The sequence below is a fragment of the Budorcas taxicolor genome, chromosome 21 (genome assembly GCF_023091745.1).
Source record: "Budorcas taxicolor isolate Tak-1 chromosome 21, Takin1.1, whole genome shotgun sequence".
In the NCBI taxonomy this organism is placed as follows: domain Eukaryota; kingdom Metazoa; phylum Chordata; class Mammalia; order Artiodactyla; family Bovidae; genus Budorcas; species Budorcas taxicolor.
Genome location: NC_068930.1, coordinates 71,052,480 through 71,079,268, shown reverse-complemented (window position 1 = coordinate 71,079,268; position 26,789 = coordinate 71,052,480). Strand labels below are relative to the sequence as shown.

General features: G+C 40.2%; 1 protein-coding gene across 1 annotated transcript in view; it reads right to left on the bottom strand.

Moving 5' to 3' along the window:
• Window positions 1–26,789, bottom strand: part of RCOR1 (REST corepressor 1) — a 116,709-nt gene that overhangs the window by 28,234 nt on the left and 61,686 nt on the right. Inside the window, exon 3 of the mRNA XM_052659765.1 lies at window positions 5,777–5,860. Within this exon, the coding sequence (XP_052515725.1) occupies window positions 5,777–5,860 (84 nt within the window). The remainder of the gene's footprint in view (window positions 1–5,776; window positions 5,861–26,789) is intronic.

Here is a 26,789-nt window from a genome sequence, read left to right as displayed (position 1 = left end):
TGCTATGGGTTTGTTTTTATAATGATCCCAGGTGACTATGATCAATCAATGAATTAGAGAGTAACACTGATGTGTAAAGAACAGTTCCCATTTTAATGTGACAGAAACCACCTCAATGAGCCCAAACATTTAAACAATTACACCAATATCAGAACTACAAAAATGAGGAGAAATGTGCTTTTTATGTTACTGTAAAATGAAGTTTCTAAATTTGTGAGTTGTGAATTTTAATCATGTGAAAGAATTTCCTTTCAAGCCTCCAGCTGAGGGGTTATGAACAGGGGAGAAAGGTGGAACAAAGGAAAGGAAGATCAGACAGTATGGTGTCTACAGTGTGGTCGAGAAGGGGCCCCCCCCAGGGACACTTCAGCCATTCCCAGGAGGAGGGGAGGGGACAGCACCACGTAGAACTCAGCAAGAGGGATGCGGACAAGGGGAGCGGGCTCTGGTTGCGTCCAGAGGGCAGAGGTGGGCTCAGACCCCAGGGTGCCTAGTGGCAACTGTCAGGTCTTCTGACTTCAATTTACAGTCATCTAGAAAGTTGTGAATAGAGACCCTGACACATTTACTATATATTTCTATGAAAGTTTAGGCATTTACTACATACCTGTGAAACTTTCACTCATAATATAATTTTGAAAATGGGTACTGAAGTCATATGACTTAATACAGAAATAACTTTTTATATGCAGGTCCAAGGACGGTTCTCATCCCCTAAAAGCTAAAACTTACTTTAAAATCCCTAATTTGACATGATTTTAAGTTCTATATGTCTACCTGTTGAAAGCATTAATTTTTTTCTTTAAAGTTCGGAGAGGTGATATCCAGTTTCTCTCACTGTCCGACGTCCAGATTCCATTATGGGACCGAACCGTCATTTGTGCCTTTGCCCCCTAAATATCATGTCATCACTTAATCATGTAATACGCTACAATAGTGTTTATAATAATACCCAAATGCCATTGTTCTCATCTATGCTACTTGGACTTATCCACATTTCCTCTACATGAAATGCGTCTCTGCACATTTTCTAGGCATACTCCAAAGGTTGCATCCTTCCTTAAGGAAGTTTTACTTAGACACACCCAAAAGCAACTATGTAATATCAGTAATACTTTAAACTTTTTGGTTTATTAAATCAGACAGCACACCAAGGGAGACCTGTGTGATAAGAGCTCAAACCAGAAATCTAGACCAACCTTGGCTACTAACTAGCTGAGGGACCCTAAACATTTGACCTAACTTCTCCAGATCCCAGGTTTTTGCAACTAAAAGGAAACAGTTGGACCAAAGGAAATACATATAAATGATCTGTTTACATTTCATTGCCCCCCTCTTTGTGCATCAGAATATAAACTTCCTGAATCCCTCCCTCCAGGTACCTACCAGGCATACAAGACCGCTCAATAAAAATGTGAAGGAAATCAATTCTCACTGAATAAACACAAATTCGATATAACTCTAACTGAGATCCTTTTGGAGGAAATGTGCTTTTTAAAAAATAAGAATAAAAATATAAAAAGAAAAGACTAAATTATGGTGCACCCATACTTGTTAGTTTCAGTTCAGTTCAGTTCAGTCGCTCAGTCACGTCCGACTCTTCGTGACCCCATGAACTGCAGCATGCCAGGCCTCCCTGTCCATCACCAACTCCTGGAATTCACCCAAACTCATGTCCATCCAGTCAGTGATGCCATCCAGCCATCTCATCCTCTGTCGTCCCCTTCTCCTCCTGCCCCCAGTCCATCCCAGCATCAGAGTCTTTTCCAATGAGTCAACTCTTCACATCAGGTGGCCAAAGTATTGGAGTTTCAGCTTCAGCATCAGTCCTTCCAATGAACACCCAGGACTGATCTCCTTTAGGATGGACTGGTTGGATCTCCTTGCAGTCCAAGGGACTCTCAAGAGTCTTCTCCAACACCACAGTTCAAAAGTATCAATTCTTCAGCAGTCAGCTTTCTTCACAGTCCAACTCTCACATCCATACATGACCACTGGACAAACCATAGCCTTGACTAGACGGACCTTTGTTGGCAAAGTAATATCTGCTTTTCCATATACTATCTAGGTTGGTCATAACTTTCTCTCCAAGGAGTAAGCATCTTTTAATTTCATGGCTGCAGTCACGATCTGCAGTGATTTTGGAGCCCCAAAAAATAAAGTTCGACACTGTTTCCACTATTTCCCCATCTATTTCCCATAAAACTAAATAATTGTAAATATATTCAAACAGAACAAAGTCCCAGATAATATTGTTAAGAGAAAACTGCTAAACAGCTCATATATGTGATTTAAAAATCATACACTTATTAATATGTATAAACATACTAGGAAAAGTATATAGATATATAGTAAATAGTAATTATAAGAGGGCTTAATTGTCTACATTATACATTCTATATTGTTCAAAATTTCTACAACAGCACTTATTTTTATAACCACAAAATAATTGTGTAAACTTGCAGTAACCCTAAGAGGAAGAACTCTAAGCAGTTTACTTATGAAGAAAGAAACCAACACAGAGAAAGCCAGTGATCTACAGACATCCTTACACATGGGGACATCTCTGCACTTCTAGTAGATGTCCCCAATCTCCTGCTTCTACATAAAATCAGAATCAACTGTTGGACAATCAAGATTTCCACTTTCTTTCAAAATAAATGAGAAAGACAAAAAGAGACTTCTTTTTTGTCTATATACTGGGAGGGAGAGAAGCTAAGGGGGAAATGACAGATGGTAAAGAGAATAAATTATGTATATTTGTCCCCATTGACACTACAGTTACATTTTAGTTATGATTAGACGACTACTCAAAGAGTGTGATCCCCAAAGCTCCACAAGTGGAACCTAACTGACACCACGGATTACACTCACATCCTCACACTTAGGCAGTTAAGCAAACTCTCCTGGATCCACAATTCCATTCCTAAGGATGTATCTTCAGTTCAGTTCAGTTCAGTCGCTCAGTCGTGTCCGACTCTTTGTGATCCCATGAATCGCAGCACGCTAGGCCTCCCTGTCCATCACCATCTCCCAGAGTTCACTCAGACTCACGTCCATCGAGTCAGTGATGCCATCCAGCCATCTCATCCTCTGCCGTCCCCTTCTCCTGCCCCCAATCCCTCCCAGCATCAGAGTCTTTTCCAATGAGTCAACTCTTCGCATGAGGTATCTTACAAAATACTAAAAACACAACAATGGCAACAAAAGAGAACAAAGCTCTATGATTCAGTTTTTCACCATCACCTTCTTTTACAATAGCAACAAATTAGAAACAATCTAAATTTTAAAGAGAATGGTTAAATACCCAATACATTCATATGATAAAATATTCAACATTATTTTAAATGTTTACCAGGGGTCCAACAAGGTGACAAACGCAAGTCACTGTTCAGGAAGATAATATGCACTCACACACAGAGAAATCCATCACCTCACTTACAAAAACATGCACAGAGGAAAAAAGGGACTGGGAAAACATCCCAAAATGTTTACCAACAGTTATCTCTGGGTAATGAAGTGATAGGTGAGGTGAACTGTTTCTTCTTCATACTCTTCTGTGTCTTCTGAACTTTCAATAATATATAAATGTTACTTTTAGAGTAGTTTAAGAGTTAAAGTTTTAATCAACAGTATCAGGACTTACATTAAAGCTGCAAATTTATTTTAGGCAATACCACTGTTTAAAAATCCATTACTGTTCATATTCTGTTCTTTACGTCTAAGTCTAGGAAAAACAAGCTAATATTAAAATTAAATTCTGACTCCCAGGATTTTCAAAGGTAATACAATAACAGCAAGAGTTAATACACACAATCTTCAGTGCAATAACAGCAGGAAGCAACTGGAATGAAGAGGGGGCTGAGACCTGATGCCTGTGACCTGAGGGACACATTGGGAGCACCAGCTAGGGTGAAGATCAGCAACACAGACACTCCCTGCGCCACTACTGATGCTCTGTGTTCACAGCCTCTTTAAATTGTGGAATGCCATCTGTAACATAGGGACAAAAAAGTCCTCTTCTGTTACAGTAAAGACTGACTGATACAAGAATATGGAAAAGCATTTTAATCCAATGCTCAACAAATGCTCAACATTTTTAATGTTTAGTTCTGGACATCATAATTTAAGAGGGGCGCTGTGATTAAATAGAATATACCCAGCTGTGCAACAGAGATGAAAAAAGACTCCAAAACCGAAGCAAGAGGAAACCCTGGAGGCCACCAGGCAGAGTTAGCTTGGACAGGGACAGCAAAGGTGGCACGAAAACTGAGCACCTAAGACCCAAAGGGAAGCAAACTTACTCAGCAGAGATCAGAAAACAAAGCTTAAAAACTACATGGACACAGATTTTCAGCTCTGTTAGAAGCAACAACATGTTTGAGCAAATGATCAAAGGGATAAAGCCAACAGGAAATACGAAAAAGGAGTTCCTTCCCCAGCACAGTAGGGGCATCAGAAACACCAATACACTTCCTTCTGCTCTTCCTTTTTCCATGATAAACTCATCAAGCAGTAGCCTGATGGAGGCAAAACTAAGATACTATAAAAATCAGATTAGATTTGAGATTACTTCATTCTTGCTAAATTTAGCATTACTAAGAGCAGTTGAATTTCCTGTGAATACCCACAGAGGGTACTGTATTTTAAAAAAAGATCCTTTTTGGTCAAAATTAAACGTTTCTTTACCATATGAACTCTCTGCATCTTAAATGTGCAAACATGCGTGTCACCTGTGTAAGAGGGGTACATTCAATGTGCATCACCTCTAACTCTTACATGATGGAGGAAACCTGCTGACACCGACTGTAAAGCACAACCTGGGAAATTCCGGTCGAAGCCTGAGAGCACAGCCTTCATTCACAATTCAAGTTTCCTGACCAACACTTACCACTGATGTTTTCTAAGCCCTAACACATTTTAGAGCACTGATTCTTATCCGATTTCTTTCAAAGAGCCCTTGAAAACCCCAGTTTTCTCCAGGAAAACATATATAAACCACCCCCCTCCAAAAAAAGGCATGTGATTTCTGAGTTCACAAATCCCCATAAATTCCATCCATGGACAATCCCACACACACTGAATAATTCTCAAAGAGGGGAATTTAGAGTTTTTTCTGTCTTTAAAGCTATGACAAAAACAAAAACTTTGAAAACAGCAGACTTATGGCAATATATCAAATATAAAATTATTCTTGCCTGATCATCTGAGCAGAGGGGACAGAAAAAGTGAAAAGGCAAAGTTGGGAAATACAATTAATCTCACTCTAGGATCCCCATCCCTTAAAAGAAACCCCAAAGTAGCTCAGAATATTCATGCTCCCAAAATGTAAACACAAAAGAGCCAAGCTCTGCCTCTGACCAGGCCGAATCGTACATCATGAAATCTGTTTTCAGTAAACGCATGTGCCTTCTGTAATCCTTCCACTAAGGAATCTGTTCAACTCTTCATCTTTATAGATCTATAAATTCCCAGCTGAAGGAGTTATACACTGAATTATCATTTTCTTTCCACTCTGAACCTTTCCTCCTAGTTACTTCAGAATATTAGCTACTTCCGCATTTTACATATAAAGTAAATTATGAAACCATACTTTAAGAATCTTTAAATCATTATGACAGGATACAACAAAGAACATATTTTCAGATTCTTCAAATTACTTACTTAAAAAATGTAAAATAAATGTACTATATCTAGAGACTTTTAGCTACAAAGGTAACTCTGAAAGTTTGGAGTAAATAAGAAAGATGGAAGATAAAAGTACTTTAAAACTTACATTTTGCTTCTGATAGATTTTGATTAGGTGACCAGACCAGCATTCCAAGATTGTCTCGTTCTTGACTGCGTTTTGCTAGTTTGGCTTGGGAGAAATAAAAAAAGAAAATTCTTATTAAAAATTTAGCAGACATACTACCACCACCACTCTGGTCTGTTTTAAAACCTCAGAAGATGATGACATCACCCAGTCTACTGAAATCTGCCCCAATGGAACCTGCGCATTTAACATGGGCAGGTGTAGGGGGAGTCCTGAAGTTTGCTGAAACATTTCTGCTTCCAAGTCTTTTTCTACCTAAACTTTTATTTATGTAACAAGCACATATGAGGTAGGTGTGACTGCTATTCTCATTTGTGAGGTGAGGAAACAAACAGGTCACTCAGCCGCTGGGAGGCAGACCTGGCTGAGCTCACGCTCAGCTCAGCCGGGACGGCTACGGCGCCTGAGGGTTAGTCACCACCGGCTAAGATGCTCCGCGCCCAGACGGGGACACAGAGAATGGAAGCTGATGCAGCATGGGAAGCTGCATGTGGCAAGCTGTTTCAAGGATTCTTTTCAAACTATGAATTTTTCACGTGCGCTTTGAATAACCTTACCCTTCACTGTCATTAGCGTACTGGTTATTTTAGTGATTTGACAGCAGGAATTCAAAAATTCTTTTAACAACTTTAAAAAAGAACATTATGTATGTGTTTAGTTGCTCAGCGTCAAACTCTTTGCGAGCCCATGGACTGTAGCCCACCAGGCTCTTCTGTCCCTGGGGATTCTTCAGGCAAGAATACTTGAGTGGGTTGCCATGCCCTCCTAAATGGGACCTTCCCAACCCAGGGATTAAAGTCATGTCTCCAGCACTGCAGGCAGGTTCTTTACTGACTGAGCCACCAGGGAAGTCTTTTAGAAAGAATAACCAACCATTTAAAAAGATTTAAAATGAAAGGAAATGTGTGAAGTGCATTCAAATTCTTAAAAATCTGTGATACAAAACAGTAGGTCAAAAGGTATACAAATGACATGTACAACTGGACTGACCACAAACAACAGTCAAAAATTAAGATGTTATCTTCAGAAGGTACAAAAGACTCAAGAGACAAGAGGCTCACTAATCAGTCTTTAGACTGATTTAGATCCAAACTCATTCATTCTAAAGACATTCTCTTATTTTACCTTTTTTTCTTCAAATAAATTCCTCTGAAACATGATGAAAGTTTTGCAATCTACTTCCAGAAAAAAATTCAACTTAAACACACACACCAATATAAACATACTTTTATAAAATTTATCAAGTCCTGTTTAAGAATTCCTGCTTTTATGAAGTTGCCAGATCTTTTGATCTTATCTTTTATGTAAATTTGTATAACAACGTATTCTAGATTTTAATGAATTTATGCACTTTTGCTAAAATCTGTGTGGCAGCTACTTTAAAGAAAACTGATGGAATGGTGGGAAGGCAAAACTATGATGAACAAGGCAAGATTAAAGGTGGAATTTACCTGCTGGGTAGGAACAGGGTGTAATGAACAGGGACACTGGAGTATGATAAAAGATGGGAGTGACTGCTTTTAAGTCACTTTTTTATATGGTTTTTAAATATGGTTCTGACTTTTAGAACAATGTTAAGGCTACACAAAATCTGAAAGTAAAAATAAAGTCAACAAATACTCGTGTGAGGATGGACCAGGCATGGAATACAGGCTTTCGGTATTTCAAGTAAAAATCCAAAGTCAAAACAGAAATAAAAGAATCCACATTGAGAAAGCAGAATTAAAACTGTTTTTATTCATGATCACCTGTGTAGAAAATCTACTGTACCTACAAAAAGTTGTTAGAATGAATGAGTTTCGGCAAAGTTGCAGGAAACAAGTTGTTTCAACTCAATTTCTATATATGTGTGTAATCAAAAATCAAAATCAAAGAATACCCCTATTTAGTTGATAGATGTGATAGACATGGGCTTCCCTGCCTGCAGTGCAGAAGACCGGGTTTTGATCCCTGGGTCGGGAAGATCCCCTGGAGAAGGAAACGGCAACGCACTCTAGTATTCTTGCCTGGAAAATCCCCTGGACAGAGGAGCCTGGCAGGTTACAGTCCATGGGGTTGCAAGAGTCGGACACGACTGAGCGACTTCACTTTCACTTTGGGCTTTCCTTGTGACTCAGATGGTAAAGAATCTTCCTGCAATGCAGGAGACTCGGGTTTGATTCTTGGGTGGGGAAGATCCTCTGGAGAAGGGAATGGCAACACTTGCCTGGAGAAATCCATGGACAAAAAGAGCCTGATGGGCTACAGTCCAGGGGGTCAAAAAGGTTTGGACACGAATGAGTGACTAACACGTCAGAGTGAAGACAAACACTGAAAACTGCTAAATATTTGAGAGAAACTAAAACTAAAGATCTAGGTAAATAAAAAGATATATCATGTATATGGATCAAAAAACTCAAATATTATTAAGATAGCACTCTCCCCAAAGTGCTCTATAGATTCAACACAATCCCATCAAAATCCCAGTATACCTTTTTGTAGAAATTGACAAACATTCTAAAATTCCTGCAGGAATGTAAAGAACCTAAAATAGCCACAACTACTTTAAAAAAAAAGCAAAGCTGGAAAACATATACAGTCTGAACTGAACTAATTATGAAGATTCAGTAATCAAGACAGTGTGGTATTGGCACATAGAGAAAGAAATGGAATAGAATGGAGTCCAAAAACAGAACGCCTTATATAGGATCAATAGATTTTCCACAAAGGTGCAAAGGTAAAATTCAATGGAGAAAAATAATCTTTTAAACAAATAATGCCTGAACAAACGGATATTCATACTTAGAAAAATTAATAGATCTAGTCTTACTCATATACAAAAATTTGTTCAAGACTAAATATAAACCCCCAATTATAAAACTTGTAAAAAATATTTTTGATTTTAGGTTTAGAGAGCTCTTATTAGATAAACATCCAAAAGCACAATCCGTAAAAGAAAAAAGTTTATAAATTGGATTCATCAAAGGTAACAACTTATTTTCAAATACTACTAAAGGGATAAAAGCCAAGCCAAAGACTAAGAGAAAATAATTATAAACCACATATCTGATAGAGACTTGTATCCAGAATATATAAAGAACTCTCTCAAGACTGAACAATAAGAAAAACCTCAACTGTCAAGAAATGGGCAAAACATTTGAATAAATACCAAAGAAATGGATAGCAAACACATGGAAAGGCATTAAACACCAACAGTCATTAGAGGAAGACAAAACCACATGAGACGTCACAACATACCTACTACAAAGTATAAAGTTAAGAAGACTGACAATGCCCACAGTTGGGCCATAATGTAGAGAAATCAGAACTCTCCTAAGCTGCTGGCAGAAGTGTGAAATGGTACTATCACTTTGGGGGAAAGCCCAGCAAACTTCCTAAAATTGCAGTATATCCATTTAAAGGAATAAACCTCAGCAATAAAAAGGAATGAACTATTCAGGCACACGGTATGAACGAATCTCAGAAGAATCCTGCTGAGTGAAAGCGTTACAGACACAGAAGGGGAGGTGAGAAAGGATTCTGAGGTGCTAGACAGAAACTGGTGCTTACCATTAAGAACCAACGGGTTTTAGTGTCCACAGACGTACATACGTGTGCATACATAAATACATTACTGATCCCGGTTTGTCCACCTCAAGACTCTAGACACAATGACAACCTAGTAAGAAAATGAGCACATCTAGCTGTCAAATCTTGGTCTCTAACTACCATTCTACAATAAAGGAAACTAGATCTCCATAGGATAATGGTTGACTCCAGGCCTAGGAGGGCTAGGACAGGAAAAGTGTAAGGGAACCTGGAATATTCTGTTATGCCAGGAGGTAGCATGCACGCTCAGTCACTTCAGTGTATGACTCTTGCAACCCCACGGATCTTAGCCCGCCAGGCTCCTCTGTCCCCGGGATTTTCCTCACGAGAATACTGGAGTGTGTTGTCATTTACTCCTCTTCCCCACCCAGGGATCCAACCTGTGTCTCCTGCATCTCCCGCACTGCAGGAAAATTCTTTACTGCTGAGTCACTGGGGAATCCCAAGCGCTAGCAGAGTGCTCAAAGAATGATGGAATCTATCTACCACGGATCGAATCTGCAATCATCTGAGCAAAATGAATGATCATAATAAAATAATAATCCATAAATCATGAAGTAATAATGATCTATGAGTTCATACTGACACAGACAAATGGACAGCATCAAGGCAAATGAGGCCACAACAGCCAGGCTGAAGCTGGATAACTTCCACTACTCTGCTTTAAGACTCACTATATAAAAGCACAGTATTCAAGGCTGTATGGTATTGGTAAAGCAGGCACACAGATCAATGGAACAGATGGCAGACCAGAAATAAACCCATATAAATACGGTCAACTGATTTGAAACAAAGATGCAAAAGCAACTCAATGGAGAAAGGGTATCCTTTTCAACAAAGGGTACTTTAACAATCGGAAGGACTTCCTTGGTGGTCCAGTGGTCAAGACTGCGCTTCCACTGCAGAGGGCGCGGGTTTGATCCTAGATCAGGAACTAAGATCCCACATGGTGTGTGGTGTGACCAAGAAGTATTTTTTTTTAATGGATCTCTATATGCAAAAGAAGTGAAACTCCACCTATACCTCATACCTTACAGAAATTCAATTCAAAATGGATCTTAAATATAAACCGACTCTGTGCGACCCTGTGGACTGTTCCCCACCAGGCTCCTCCATCCACGGGATTCTCCAGGCAAGAGTACTGGAGTGGGTTGCCATTTCCTTCTCCAGGGGATCTTCCCGACTTAGGGATCGAACCCCGGTCTCCTGCACTGCAGGCAGACACTTTACCCTCTGAGCCACCAGGGAAGCCCTTTCAAATATAAAGGTAAAATCTAAAGCTACAAATCTTAGGAAAAAACATGAGAAAATTTTCATGAACTTGATTAAGGAAAGCATTCTTAGATATAACACCAAAAGCACAATCCATAAAAGTTAAAAACAATAAACTGAGCTTAATAAAAACTCAGACTGTGAGAGGACATCTGCGAAGCGCGGCCCCAGACAAGGACTTGTACCCAGATCACAGAAAAGACATTTAGAACACGACAGTAAGAAAATAACCCAACTTTAAAAATGGGCAAAAGATTTAGCAGCTGTTTCACCAAAGATGGCACATAAGCACATGAAAAGCAACATCATTAGCCATTAGGGAAATGCAAACTAAAGCCACGATGAGAAACCAGTGTATAACCATTAGCACTTCTAAAATAAAAGAGATAGATAATACCAAGTACTGATAAGAATAAGGAGCAACTGAAGCTTTCTGACAGTGCTGGGATTGGTGCAAAATGATAAAATCACTCAAGAAACGTTCTGCAGCTTTAATCAGATACAACTGTATTTAACAAGTGACTCAACAATTCTATCTGACTATATACCCTACAGAGTTAACATACATGCATGCATGTTAAGTCGCTTCAGTCGTGTCTGAATCTGTGTGATCCTACAGACTGTAGCCTGCCAGGCTCCTCTATCCATGGGATTCTCCAGGGAAGAATACTTAAGTGGGTTGCCATTCCCTTCTCCAGGGAGAGTTAATATATGTTCACAATAAAACCTGCACACAGTGGCTTACAATTCACAACTGTCAAAGACTGGGGAAGAAACCCAAATGTCCTTCAAAAAGTAAAAGGTTAAACAAGCTGGAAAGGTTAAACACAGAGCAATACTACCTAGCATTCAAAATACATGAACTACTGATAAAGCAGCAACGCGGCCATACCTCAAAAGTTTACATACTGTGTAATTTCATTTATGTGACATTCTGGGATAGGTGAAAACTATAAAGGCAGGGAAGGAATGGAAGGAAGGCTAAGAGTTGTGTGAGGTAATGTTTTGAGGAGATGGAACTGTTCTGTATCCCAGCTGCAGGGGTGGCTACATGAAACTACACATGCCCTGATACTCACAAATACGGACGCCAAACACCAGTCCATTTCGCTGTATGCAATCTGAATACAGATACAATGAAAAGAAAGCAGTGCCATTCATTTCTGGACGGACACTGATATCTGCTGAAGGTGTTAACAACTCTGCAGCTGCTCTCTTTTGTTCAGTAGAGCTTTTATTGAAGTGTCATTGATGTACAAGATTTTTATAAGTTATAGTTGTACAACACAGTGATTCACAACATTCTCCTCATTTAAAGTTGATTACCAAGTGTTAAAAACCTTGCCTACCTGGAGGGAAGCTGAAGAAAGACAAGGAAACTGAAATTATCAGTTGCCATCAAGGGAATTCGCACTGTCAGTGGGAATGTACATCGGTACAACTGCTTCAGGGAAAGCTGGCAATGTATGAAGCATAGATACTCTGCAACCCAGCAACCCATTTCTAGATATAATACATGTATCAGTTGCAATGCTTTTCAAAGTGCAAGTTAGGCCAATTTACTGATTGGGTCCTAACCAGCATTTAAAAAAAAAAAGAAAGAATAAGAATAGAAAACACCAGCATATTTTTCAAAGCTTTTAAGTACCTGCCTAGAGATTTCTTAACACAGGTGTCAACTGGGCTGGTTGTAACACCAGGCATGGAATCCAGCATTAATCTAGGTGCTATAGCTTTGGCTATGTGAGCTGACATTAAGTAAGGAAAAAACCCTCATTCCTGTGGGTGTGTTTTGTCTAATCACTGAAAGGCCTTATGGGGAAAACTTGAGATTTCTCTGCCTCAACACTGAGCCTCAGCTTCCTCCTGCAGGACCTGCCCTACAAAGTTCACACGTGCTGGGCATCCACGATCACAGAAGTCAATACCATAAAATAATGTCTACACACTCACCCACACACCACTGCTTCTGTTTCTCTGGAGAATTCTAACATGGATGGTCATTACAACACTGTTTACAGTGCTATAATGTGGCAAAATCTTCAAAGTCCATCCACAGGAACTGGCTGAATCACAGTATAGATATCCAAAGGGACCAAGCACAGAAAAGAAAGGAGTCGAGTGGTTCTTCAAAAGCCTGAACAGAGTCACCGTAACTCAGCAATTCCATTCCTAGGTGTACAGCCCAGAGAAAGGAAAACGTGGAAGTGAAAAGTGGAAGTGTCAGTTGCTCAGTCATGTTCAACTCTTTGTGACACTGTAGCCCGCCAGGGTCGTCTGTCCATGGAACTCTCCAGGCCAGAATACTGGAGTGGGTGACCAGTGTGCAGCCACATAAAAACTTGCATACAAACTTTCACAGCACTATTCATAACAGCCAAAAGGTGGAAACCATCCAAATGTACATCAACTGAGGAATGGATAAGCAAAAGTTAGTCTATGTGCATGATGGACTACTATGCTGCCATAAGCACGAGAGAAGAATTGATCCATGTTCAGTACAGATCCAGCCTGAAACCATGCTGAGAGTGAAAGCAGTCTGTCACAAAAAAAGACGCAGTATACGATTCCATCTATACGAGATGTCCAGAGTAGGCAATTCTACAGACAGAGAGTGAGTGAGTGGCTGCTAGTGGGGGTGGGGTGGAGCGACTGTTACTGGGCAGAGCGTCTCTTCACAGGGCAGCAAGAACGGTCTAAAACTGAGTAGAGAAGGTTGCACAATCCTGTGAACACCCTGAAAACCACGGATTTGTACATTTTAAACAACTAAATTGTACATTTTGTGAATATCTTAACAAAGCCATTATTTTAAAAGTGAGAAAACTTGTTTCTAGCCTAAGTATTTTTTTAATAAGTAAATGAATTAAAATGTAAACATATCAAACCAGAGGTAAGAAAAACCACCTTGTAAATTTAAACAGTGGATAAATCCCAGAAAAGAAGTGGGGGCACTGGAGTGAGAGGAAAAAATGAAATTTGTGCTTTTTGTTCCACATACTTTCTTATTGTTTGCATTCTCTTCATAAGAATGCATTCAAGTAATACATGATTAAATTCTCTTTTACAAAAGAAAAGAGAATTCATTTAAAACTTAGAGAGAATTATTTCATGATTGCAATTTTATATCTCTTATGTTGCTCATTTCCTAAAAACTGGAAAACCTGCACAGATTACTTAAAAAAGAAAACTACGTATGTTTCCAAAATTAAAGAATTTAGACCTTTCATGGGGAAACCCACTGCAATGGAATAAAGGCAAGCAAAGCCTCACTAAGTTTCAGGAAACGCCATCTCACTCAGTTTCCTCGTGTAATCACAGGGAGGCACATAGTGCCTAAAAATGTGGGCAACAAACAAACAACTTGAAAAACCTACAATCTATTTCTTGTTTACTCTCCTTGACCAGCAGGAGGAAAACAATTTTAAGCTAACTTTCCTTGAGGATTAGCCTCTCAGACTGCCACGATAAAAATATACTCAAAGAGGACAAATACTCAACGAAACACTGTATGCAACAGTTTGCAGACACTGGACTTCAGATACTGCAATTAACAAACACAGAATTATAAACACATATGGAATGCTTAAAGAAACAGAAGTGGGAATCACAGAAATAAGTAAGCAACAAAAGAGCAAACACAAAGACATGTATAACAATGTTAGCCCAACACCAAAAGCACAAAAGTAAAAATAAATAAGTGGGACTACATCAAAATAAAAGCAAAGGCACTTATCAGCAAAATGAAAAGGAAACCTATTGAAAACCACTGAATCAAAAGAGAAAATACTTGTAAATTTTGGGAGAAAATACTTGCAAACCATATATCTGATAAGTGACTAATATACAAAAAAAAAGAACTCATACAACTTTACAGCAAAAAAAAAAATTCAATTTAAAAATGAGCCGAAGATTCAATTAGACAGCTTTCCAAAGAAGATATATAGGTGGCCAACACGTACATTAAAAAAAAAAAGCTCAACATTATTAATCATCAGGGACATGCTATGATGTGTTACCTGGCACCTGTTAGAATGGCTATTATGAAAAAAGACAAGAAACAACAAGCATCGGTAAGAAGGTGGAGAAAAGGCACACTGTCAGTGGCAATGTAAACTGGTATGGAAGTTCTTCAAAACTTAAAAATAAAGCTATCATATGATCCAGCAATCCCACTTGTCTGAAGAAAAGGAAACCACTAGGTCAGAAAGATGCACGCACCTCAGCGCTCACAGCAGCACTGGATGCAGCAGCCAGTGCTGGCAACAACCTCAGTGGGTATCCATGGGTAAAAGAGTGGACACACAGGAATACTATTCAACTATGAAAATGAAACGCTGCCATCTGGGACGATCTGGGTGGATCCCGAGGGCAGTACTTAAGGAAAACATGGCAGAGACAAACACCACATGAGCTCACTGATGTGGAATCTGGAAAAGCTCAGACACAGAAAACAGCAGTGCTTACCAGGGGTGGAGGGCGGAACGGGGTGATATGATGAGGGGAAGATCAAAAGGTGCAAACTTTCAGTGCTAGAATGAATAAACCATGGGGATGTAATGAACAGCATGGTGACTATAATAACACTGTACTACAAAAAATAAACTCAAAATGATTGAAAGACCTAAATATAAGACATGACACCATAAAACTCCTAGAACCGAACACAGGCAAAAAACTCTCTGACATAAATTCATGCCAATATTTTCTTATATCGGTCTCCTAAGGCAAAAGAAATAAAAGCAAAAATAAACAAATGAAACTTAATTAAACCTAAAAGCTTCTGCACAGCAAAGAACACCATCAGTGAAACAAAGAGACAACCTACGGAAAGGAAGAAAACATTTGTAAATGATATGATCAACAAAGCGTTAATATCCAAAACACACAAACAGTTCACACAATTCAACATCAAATAAAGAACCCACTCAAAAAATGGGCAGAAGATCTAAACAGACATTTGTGCAAAGCAGACATACAGAAGGTCAAGAGGCACATGAAAAGATGCTTAACATTGCTAATTATTAGAGAAATGCAAATCAAAAGTACAACAAGGTATCAACTCAAACCACTAAGAATGGCCATAATCAAAAAGTCTACAAATGATAAACACTGATGAGGGTGTTGAAACAGAGAACCTTCCTACACTTCCTGCAGCTGCTCTGAAAAACAGTATGGAGGCTCCTTAAAAAGCAAAAAATAGGACTTCCCTGGCATTCCACTGGTTAAAACTCCATGCTTCCAACGCAAGTCGCAAGGGTCAGGGTGGTACAACCAAAAAAAAAAAAAAAAGAGCTACCAGATGATCCAGCAATGCCACTCCTGGACATAAATCCAGAAAAGATGAAAATTCAAAAAGATACATGCACCCAAATGTTCACAGCAGCACTATTTATAATAGCCAAGACATGAGAACAACCCAAGTGCCCATAGACAGATGACCGCCTTAAGAAGATGCAATGTGTATACAAATCAGTTCAGTTCAGTCACTCAGTTGTGTCTGACTCTTTGCAACCCCTAGACTGCAGCACACCAGGCTTCCCTCTTCATCACCAACTCCCGGAGCTTGTACAAACTCATGTCCATTGAGTTGGTGATGCCATCCAGCCATCTCATCCTCTGTCGTCCCCTTCTCCTCCCGCCTTCAATTTTTCCCAGTATCAGGGTCTTTTCAAATGAGTCAGTTCTTCGCATCAGGTGGCCAAAGTACTGGAGCTTCAGCTTCAGCATTAGTCCTTCCAATGAATATTCAGGACTGATTTCCCTTAGGATTGACTGGTTTGATCTCCTTGCAGTCCAAGGGACTCTCAAGAGTCTTCTCCAACACCACAGTTCAAAAGCATCAACTCTTTGGCACTCAGGTTTATGTTCCAACTCTCACATCCATACATGACTGCTGGAAAAACCATAGCTTTGACTAGACAGACCTTTGTCGGCAAAGTAATGTCTCTGCTTGTTCATATGTTGTCTAGGTTGGCCATAGCTTTTCTTCCAAGGAGTCAAGTGTCTTTTAATTTCATGGCTGCCGTCACCATCTGCAGTGATTTTTGAAGCCCAAGAACACTGTTTCCACTGTTTCTCCATCTGTTTGCCATGAAGTGATGGGACCGGATGCCACAATCTTAGTTTCCTGAATGTTGAGCTTTAAGCCAACTTTTTCACTCTCCTCTTTCACTTTCATCAAGAGGCTTTTTAGTTCCTCTTCACTTTCTGCCATAAGGGTAGTGTCATCTGCATATGTGAGGTTATTGATATTTCTCCGGGCAATCTTGATTCCAGCTTGTGCTTCATCCATTTCATGTGTGTATACATATAAACACACACTATAGAATATTACTCACCCATAAAAAAAGAATCAAATATTGCCATTTGTGGCAACATGGACAGACCTAGAGAATGTTACACTTAGTGAAGTAATGCAGGAAAAAAACATTTTATGGTATTACTTAAACATGAAATCTAAAAAATAATAAAAATCAATCTATATACAAAGCAGAAACAGATTCACAAACACAGAAGACAAACATACTAAAAGGGAAAAGGGGAGATGATAAATTAGAAACATGGGGCTAACATAAAATCTACAATCTACTATACATAAAATAGGTAAGCAACAATGAGTTACTGTATAGCACAGGGAATTATGGGGCTTCCCTGGTGGCTCAGATGGTAAATAATCTGCCTGCAATGAAGGAGACCTGGGTCGATCCCTGGATCGGGAAGATCCACTGGAGCAAAGAATGGCTACCCACTCCAGTATCCTTGCCTGGAGAATTCCATAGACAGAGGAGCCTGGGGGGTTCAGTCCATGGGGTCACAAAGAGTCAGACATGACTGAGTGACTAACACTTTCACTTTCATTTGGGGAATTATATTCACTATCTGGTAATAAACTATAAAGGAAAATAATCTGGAAAAAATAGATACAGGACTTTCCTGGTGGTCCAGTAGTTAACAATCCAGCTGACAATTCAGGGCTCACGGATTTGACCCCTGGTTGGGGAAGATCCCACATGCCAGAGAGCAACAAAACCCATACCCCCACAACTACTGAGCTCCCATGCCACAGCTACGGAAGCCAGGTTCCCCTAGAGCCTATACTCCACAAAAAAGAGAAGTCACCACAGTGGGCAGCTCACATACTGCAGCAAGGAGCAGCCCTCGTTTGCCCCAGCTAAGGGCTCTCCTGGTGGCTCAGTCAGTAAAGACTTCACCTGCAAAGCCAGAGACCCGGGTTTGATCCCTGGGTTGGGAAGATTCCCCTGGAGGAGGGCACGGCAATCTACTCCAGTATTCTTGCCTGGAGAATCCTCATGGACAGAGGAGCCTGGCGGGCTACAGTCCCTGGGGTTGGTTGAAAAGAACTGGACATGACTGAGCAACTAAGCACAGCAGAGCCCCAACTAGAGAAAGCCTGTATGCAGCACGGAGACCTAGCAAAGCCAAACATAAACGTTACTGTTGTTCAGTTGCCCAGTCGTGTCCGATTCTTTGTGACCCATGGACTGCAGCACGCCAAGCCTCCCTGTCCCTCACTATCTCCCGAAGTCTGCCCAAGTTCATGTCCATTGCGTCAGCGATGTCATCCAGCCATCTCATCCACTGACATCCTCTTTTCCTTCTGCCCTCAATCTTCCCCAGCATTAGGGACTTTCCCAGTGAGTCAGCTGTTCATCAGGTGATGAAAACACTGGAACTTCAGCTTCAGCATCATTCCTTCCAATGAGTATTCAGGGTTGATTTCCCTTAAGATCGACTGGTTTGATCTCCTTGCTGTCCAAGGGACTTTCAGGAGCCTCCTCCAGCACCACAGTTCGAAGGCATCAACGCTTCGGTGCTCTGCCTTCTTTACAGTCCAGCTGGCAATACCATAGTCTTGACTATAAGGACCTTTGTTGGCAGAATAATTTCTCTGCTTTTCAAGACACTGTTGAAAGCTTTCCTGCCAAGATGCAAACATCTTCTGATTTCATGGCTGCAGTCACCATCCGCAGTGATTTTGGAGACCAAGAAGAGGAAATCTGTCACTACTTCCACCTTGTCCCCCTCTACTTGCCATGAAGTAAAGGGGCTGGATGACATGATCTTAGGTGTTTGTTTTTTTTTTAATTTAAGCCAACCCTTTCACTCTCCTTCACCCTCATCAAGAGGCTCTTTACTTCCTCTTCGCTTTCTGCCATTAGAGCGGTATCATCCACTATCTGTAGTTGCTGATGCTTCTCCCACCTATCTTGGTTCCAGCTTGTAACTCATCCAGCCCGGCATTTCTCATGCTGGCATCATACAGACTTAACAAACAGGGTGACAGCAGACAGCCCCGTCACACTCCTTTCCCAATCCTGAACCAATCAGTTGTTCCATACAGGGCTCTAACTGTTCTTGACCCGCAAACAGGTTTTTCAGGAGACAGGTAAGATGGTCTGGTACTCCCATCTCTTGAAGAGCTTTCCATAGCTTATTATGATCCACACAGTCAAAGGTTTTGAGGTAGTCGATGAAACAGAGGTAGATTTTTTTTCTGGAATTCCACTGCCTTCTCTATGATCCAGCCAATGTTTGCAATTTGGTCTCTGGTTTCTCTTCCTTTTCTAAACCCAGCTTGGACAGCTGGAAGTTCTTGGTTCATATAACGCTGAAGTGCAGCATGCAGGATTTTAAGCACGACCTTCCTAGCATGTGAGCTAAGTGCGACTGTCCGATGATGAGCACATCAGCACCACCCTTCTTGGGAACTGGGAGGAGGGCTGCTCTTTTCCAGTCCTGTAGCCACTGCTGCATCTTCCAGCTTTGCTGACATATTAAGTGCAACACCTTGATGGCATCGTCCTTTAGTGTTTTGAAGAGTTCTACTAAAATTCCACTACCATCCTAAAAGCATCCACTAGCTTTATGAACAGCAGTGCTTCCCAAGGCCCACTTGACTTCACTCGCCAGAATGTCTGGCGCTGGGTGACTGTTTGCACCATCGTAGCAATCCAGTTCATTAAGATCTTTTTTGAACGGTTCTTCTGTGTAGAGTTTCCATCTCTTCTTGATCTCTTCAGCATCTACTAGGTCTCTATCATTTCTGTCCTTTATTGTGCCCATCTTCGGGGCAAAACGCTCCCTTGATATCGTCAGTTTTCCTGCAGAGCTCTCTGGTCTTTCCCACTCTGTGTTCTCTTCGAGTTTTAGGCACTGTTCACTGAAGACCTTCTCTCTCTCCACGCTGTTCTTTGGGGTGTGCGCTTAGTCGTGTACACCTTCCCCTTTCCCCCTTGCTTTCTGCTTCTCTTCTTTAGCTATTTGTGATGCCTCCTCAGATAACCACTTTGCCTTTTTGCTATTTTTCTTTGGGATGGTTTTGTTCACTGCCTCCTATACAATATTACAGACCTCTGTCCATAGTTCTTCAGGAACACTATTTACAAGTTCTAATCCCTTGAATCTATCCGTTACCTCTAATGCATATTCATAGGGCATTTAAGTCATACCTGGCTGACCTAGTGGTTTCCCTGTTTTCTTTAGTTTAAGCCTGAATTTTGCTATGAAAAGCTGCTAATCTGAGCCACAGTCAGCTCCAGGTCTAGTTTTTGCTGACTATATAGAGCTTCTCCATCTTCAGCCACAAAGAATGTAATCAATTTGATTTTTGTATTGACCATTTGGTGATGTCCATGTGTAAAGTCATCTCTTGTGTTGTTGTAAAAGGGTATTTGCTATGACCAGTACATTCTCTTAGAAGAATTCAGTGAGCCTTTGCCCTGCTTCATTTGGTATTCCAAGGACAAACTTTACTCCAGGTATCTCTTGACTTCCTACTTTTGCATTCCAATCCCCAATGACGAACAGAACATCTTTTTTTGGTGTAAGTAAAACTGATCAACTTCGGCTTCTTCGGCATTAGTGGTTGGGGTATAGACTTGGATTACTGTGATACTGAATGGCTTGCCTTGGAAATGAGCCAGTATCATTCTGTTGTTTTTGAGGTTGCACCCAAGTACTCCCTTTTGGACTCTTCTGTTGATTATAAGGGCTACTCCATTTCTTCTATAGGATTCCTGCCCATAGTAGTAGATTTAATGGTCATCTGAATTAAATTTGCCCATTCCCACCCATTTTTGTTCACTGATTCCTAAGATGTCGATATTTTTTCTTACCATCTCCTGCTTGACCATGTCCAGTTTGCCTAGAGTCATGGACCTAGCACTCCAGGTTCCTATGCAACTCTGTTCTCAGCAGCATTAGATTTTACTTTCATCACCAGACATACCCACAACTGAACACTGTTTCCACTTTGGTCCAGCCACTTCATTCTTTCTGGGGCTACTAGTAGTTCTTCTTTGCTCTTCCCCAGTAGCATATTGGACACCTTCAGACAGACCGGGGGGACTCATCTTTCAGTGTAATATCCCCTTCATGGATCACTGCCTTGTCATGGTGAAGGGGCTTGCATAATTCAATGAAGCTGTGAGCCATGCTGTGTAGGGCCACCCAAGACTAATGGGTCATAGTGGAGAGTTGACAAATCTGATCCACTGGAGGAGGGAACAGCAAACCACCCCAATATACTTCCCTTGAGAACCTTATCAACTGTATGAAAGAACAAAGATCAATAAGTAAATTTTAAAAAAAACACACAATAGAAAACATCAACTAAACTGACTGTTGACTCTGAAAAGATAAAACTGATAGGCCTTTAGCTAGACTCATCAAGGAAAAAAAGAGAGCTCAAATCAATAAAATCAGAAATGAACAGAAAAGGTTACAACTGACACCACAGAAATACAAAGGATCACAAGAGACCACCACAAACAATTATATGCCAATAAGATGGACAACTTAGAGGAGACACAGACAAACTCCTAGAAATGTACAATCTCCCAAGACAGAACCAGGAAGAAATACAAAATATGAACACACCAATTACCAGTAATGAAACTGAACAAGTAATTTTAAAAACTCTCAACAAAGCCTAGGACCAGACAGCTTCACAGGTGAATTCTATGAAACATTTAGAGAGGAGTCAACACCTATCCTTCTCAATCTATTTCAAAAAACTGCAAAAGAAGGAACACTTAACTCAGTGAGGCCAGAATCATTCTGATGCCAAAACCAAACAAAGATATCACACACACACACAAAATAAAATTACAGGCCAATATCACTGTCACAAAAATCCTCAATACACTATTAGCAAACCAAGCTCAACAATAAACCAAAAGGATCATAAACTATGAGCAAGTGGGATTTATCCTAGGTGTACAAGGATGGTTCACTATCTGCAAATCAATCAATGCAGTACACTCCATTAACAAACTGAATTAAAAAATCAATCATCTCAAAAGATGCAGACAAAGCTATGGACAAAATTCAACATATATTTATGACAAAAACTCTCAACAAAGTGGGTACAGAGGAACCATACATCACCATAATAAAAGTCACATATGACAAGCACACAGCTAACATCATACTCAACAGTGAAAAGCTGAAATTATTTTCTCTAAGAAGAGGAACAAAACAAGAGGCCCACTCTTGCCACTTTTATTCAAGATAGTTTCAGAAGTCCTAGCCACAGCAATAAGACAAAAAGAAATAAAAGGAATCCACAATGAAAAGAAAGAAGTAAAACTATCACTTTTTGCAGATGACATGATACTATACATAGAAAACCCTGAAGATGCCACCAAAAAACTAAAAGAACTCTTCAATAAAGCTGGAAAAGTTGCAGGATACAAAATTAATATACTGAATCTGTTGCATTTTTATACACTATCAACCAACTATAAGTAAGAAAAATTAAGAAAACCCCAGTTACCATCACATCAAAAAGAATAAAATATCTAAGAATAAATCTAAGGAGGTAAAAGATCTGTATATGGAAAACTATAAGACAATGATGAAAAAACTAAATGATATAAACAGAAGGAAAGATATGCCATGCTCATGGACTAGAAGAAATTAATACTGTTAAAAGGATCATACTACTCAAGCCAATGTTCAGACTCAATGCAACTCTATCAAAATACCAATGGTATAAAAAAATTCCAAAATTTCTATCAAAACATAGGACCCTGAATAGCCAAAACAATCTTCAGAAAGAAGAACAGAACTGAAAGTGCATGCTCCTTTAGACTTACAGATTAAAGACTTATTATAGACTTCAGACTGTAATACAAAGCTACAGTCACCAAAACAGCATGAGCCTGGCACAAAAACACACACACGGATCAATGGAATGGAATAGAGAGCCTAGAAATGAACTTGCACTCCTTTTTGACAATTAACCTACAACAGAGATAATATATTTCATGGCAAACAAGGGGGACAAAAGGAAGCACGGATAGATTTCACTTTCTTGGGCTTCAAAATTCCTGCAGATGGTGACTGCAGTCATGAAATTAAAAGACGTCTGCTCCTTGGAAAGAAAGTTATGTCAACTCTAGACAGTGTATTAAAAAGCAGAGACATCCTGTGCTGACAAAGGTGCGTTCCATCAAAGCTATGGCTTTTCTAGTCACGTACGGATGTGAGAGCTGGACTATAAAGAAGGCTGAGCATCAGAGAATTAATGCCTTCAAATTGTGGTGCTGGAGAAGACTCCTGAGAGTCCCGTGGACCACAAAGAGATCAAACTAGTCAACCCTAAAGGAAATAAACCCTGAATATTCATTTGGAAGGACTGATGCTGAAGCTCCAATTCTTTGGCCACCTAATGCGAAGGGCTGACTCACTGGAAAAGACCCTGATGCTGGCAAAAATTGAGGACAGAAGGAGAAGGGAGCAGCAGAGGATGAGATGATTAAATAGCATCACTGACTCAATGGACATAAATGTGAGCAAACTCCAGGAAACAGTCGAGGACAGGGAAGCCTGGCATGCTGCAGACCATGCAGTTGCAAAGAGTCGGACAAGACTCGGCAAATGAACAACAGCTACAACAAAGGAGGCAAGAAGAAGCAACAGGGAAAGACAGCCTCTTCAAAAACAGTGTTGGAAAAATTGGACAGCTATATGCAAAAGATCAAACTGGACAACTCTCTCAAATCATCCACAAAAACAATTTCAAAATGGCTTAAAGACTTAAATGTAAGACCTGAAACCATAAAAATTCTAGAAGAAAAACATAGGCAGTAAGCTCTGTGACATCAATTAATCTTGGTAATTATTTTTATATGTCTCCTCAGACAAGTGAAACAAAAGCAAAAATGAATAGGTCTCAAATCCAAAAAGCAAACAACCCAATCAAAACTGGGCAGAGGACCTGAAGAGACACTTTTCCAAGAAAAACATACAGATGGCCAACAGGCACATGAAAAGATGCTCAACTTCACTAGCCATAAGGGAAATGTAAACCAAAACCAGTGAGATTACCACTTCACATCTACTAGAATTGCTATTATCAAACTGAAAGTCACGCAGTCATGTCTGACTCTTTGCGACCCCATGGACTATACTACAGTCCATGGAATTCTCTAAGCCAGGATACTGAGTGGGTAGCCTATCTCTTCTCCAGGGGATCTTCCCAACCCAGGGATCAAACCTAGGTCTCCCGCATTGCAGGCAGATTCTTTGCCAGCTGAGCCACAAGGGAAGTCAAGAATACTGGAGTGGGCAGCCTATCCCTTCTCCAGTGGATCTTCCCGACCCAGGAGTCAAAGCGGGGTCTCCTGCATTGCAGGTGGATTCTTTGCCCATTGAGCTATCAGGGAAGCCCTGCTGTTTTTGTGTGTGTGTGTATGTGCCTTTCCCTTCTCCAGGGGATCTTCCCAATCCAGCGATTGAACCCACATCTCCCACATTGCAGGTGGCTTGTTTACCAGCTGAGCTGCAAGGGAAGCCAAGAATACTGGAGTGGGCAGCCTATCCCTTCTCCAGAAGATCTTTCCGATAGCTCAGTTGGTAAAGAATCCACCAGCGAGGCTATTATCAAAAAGACAACAAATAATAATTCTTGGTGAGAATGTGGAAATAATAATTCTTGGTGAAAATGTGGAGAAAAGGAAACACTCACACACTGTTGTTGGGAATGTAAATTGGTGCAGCTGCTATGGAACAATATGGAAATTCCTCAAAAAATTAAAAATAGAACTACTATATGATCCAGCAATTCCACTTCCAGGTACTTATCCAAAGCAAACAAAAAAACATTAATCAGAAAAGATATAAGCACCTCTACGTTCACTGCACTCACTATGTCAGCAAATTTGGAAAATTCAGCAGTGGCCACAGGACTTGAAAAGGTTTGTTTTCACTGCAACCCCAAAGAAGGGCAATGCCAAAGAATGTTCAAACTACCACACAATTGTGCTCATTTCACATGATAGCAAGGTCATGCTCAAAATCCTTCAAGCTATGTTTCAAGTACATGAACTGAGAACTTCCAGATGTATAAGCTGGATTTAGAAAAGGCATAAGACCCAAATTGTCAACATTCACCGGATCACAGAGAAAGCAAGAGAATTTCAGAAAAACATCTACTTCTGCTTCACTGACTACACTAAAGCCTTTGACAATGTGGATCACAGCAAACTGTGGAAAATTCTTAAAAGAGATGGGAACATCAGACCACCTTATCTGCCTCCTGAGAAACCTGTGTGCAGGTCAAGAAGCAACAGTCAGAACTGGACATGGAATAACAGACTGGTTCCAAACTGGAAAAGGAGTACTGGTCAAGGCTGTATATTGTCACTCTGCTTATTTAACTTATATGCAGAGTACATCATGTGAAATGACCACCTAGATGACTCACAAGCTGGAATCAAGATTGCTGGGAGAAATATCACCACCTCAGATGATACCACCCTAATGGCAGAAAGCGAAGAGGAACTAAAGAGCCTCGTGATAAGGGTGAAAAAAGAGTGGAAAAGCTGGCTTCAAATTCAACATTCAAAAAACTAAGATCATGGCATCCAGTCCCATCACTTCATGGCAAATACAAAGGGAAAAAGTGGTAACAGTGACAGATTTTATTTATTTTCTTGGGCTCCAAAATCACTGTAGATGGGGACTGCAGCCATGAGATTAAAAGACACTTGCTCCTTGGAAGGAAAGCTATGACAAACCTAGACAGCATATTAAAAAGCAGATATATTACTTTGCTGACAAAGGTGTATATGGACAAAGCTGTGGTTTTTCCAATAGTCATGTTCAGATGTGAGAGTTGGACATTAAGAAGGTTGAGCACTGAAGAATTGACAATTTTTGAACCGTGGTGCTGGAGAAGACTGTTGAGAATCTCATGGACAGCAAGGAGATCAAACCATTTAATCCTAAAGGAAATCAACCCTGAATATTCATGGAAGGACTGATGCTGAAGCTCCAATACTTTGGCCACCTGATGCAAAGAGCTGACTCACTGGAAAAGACTCTGATGGTTGGAAAGATTGAAGGCAGGAGGAGAAGGAGGCAGAGGATGAGGATGGTTGGATGACATCACTGACTCAATGGACAGGAGTGTGAGGAAGCTCTGGGAGATAGTGAAGGACAGGGTAGCCTGGCGTGCTGCAGTCCATGGGGTCACAGAGTTGGACACAACTTAGTGACTGAACAACAACATGTTCATTTAACAGCCAATAATCAAGATACGGAAGTAACCTAAGTGCCCATCAATAGATGACCACATAAAGAAGATGTGGTATATATACGCAATGGAATACTAGTCAGCCATAAAAAAGAAACCTTGTTGGTTGCAAAAACATGGATGGACATACAGGGCATTATGTTAAATGAAATAAGTCAGGGATGGAAGGACAAATACTGTATGATTTCACTTATATATGGAATCTAAAAAAAGAAACGAACAAACAGAATAGAGTTATAGATTCAGAGAACAAATAGGTGGTGCCAAGAGGTGGGGTGAGGAGAAAAGAAGTAGATGATAGAGAATAAGAGGTACAAACTTCCAGTTGCAAAATGTGTCACAGGTATGAAATGTACAGTGGGGAATACAATCAGTAATTATGTAGTATCTTTCTATGGTGACATAGACTTACCGTGGTGATCATTTTGAAATGTATAAGAATACTGAATCACTATGTTGTGTGAAGTAAAGTGAAGTGAAAGTCGCTCAGTCATGTCTGACTCTATGCAACTCCATGGACTGTATTGTCCAGGCCAGAATACTGGAGTG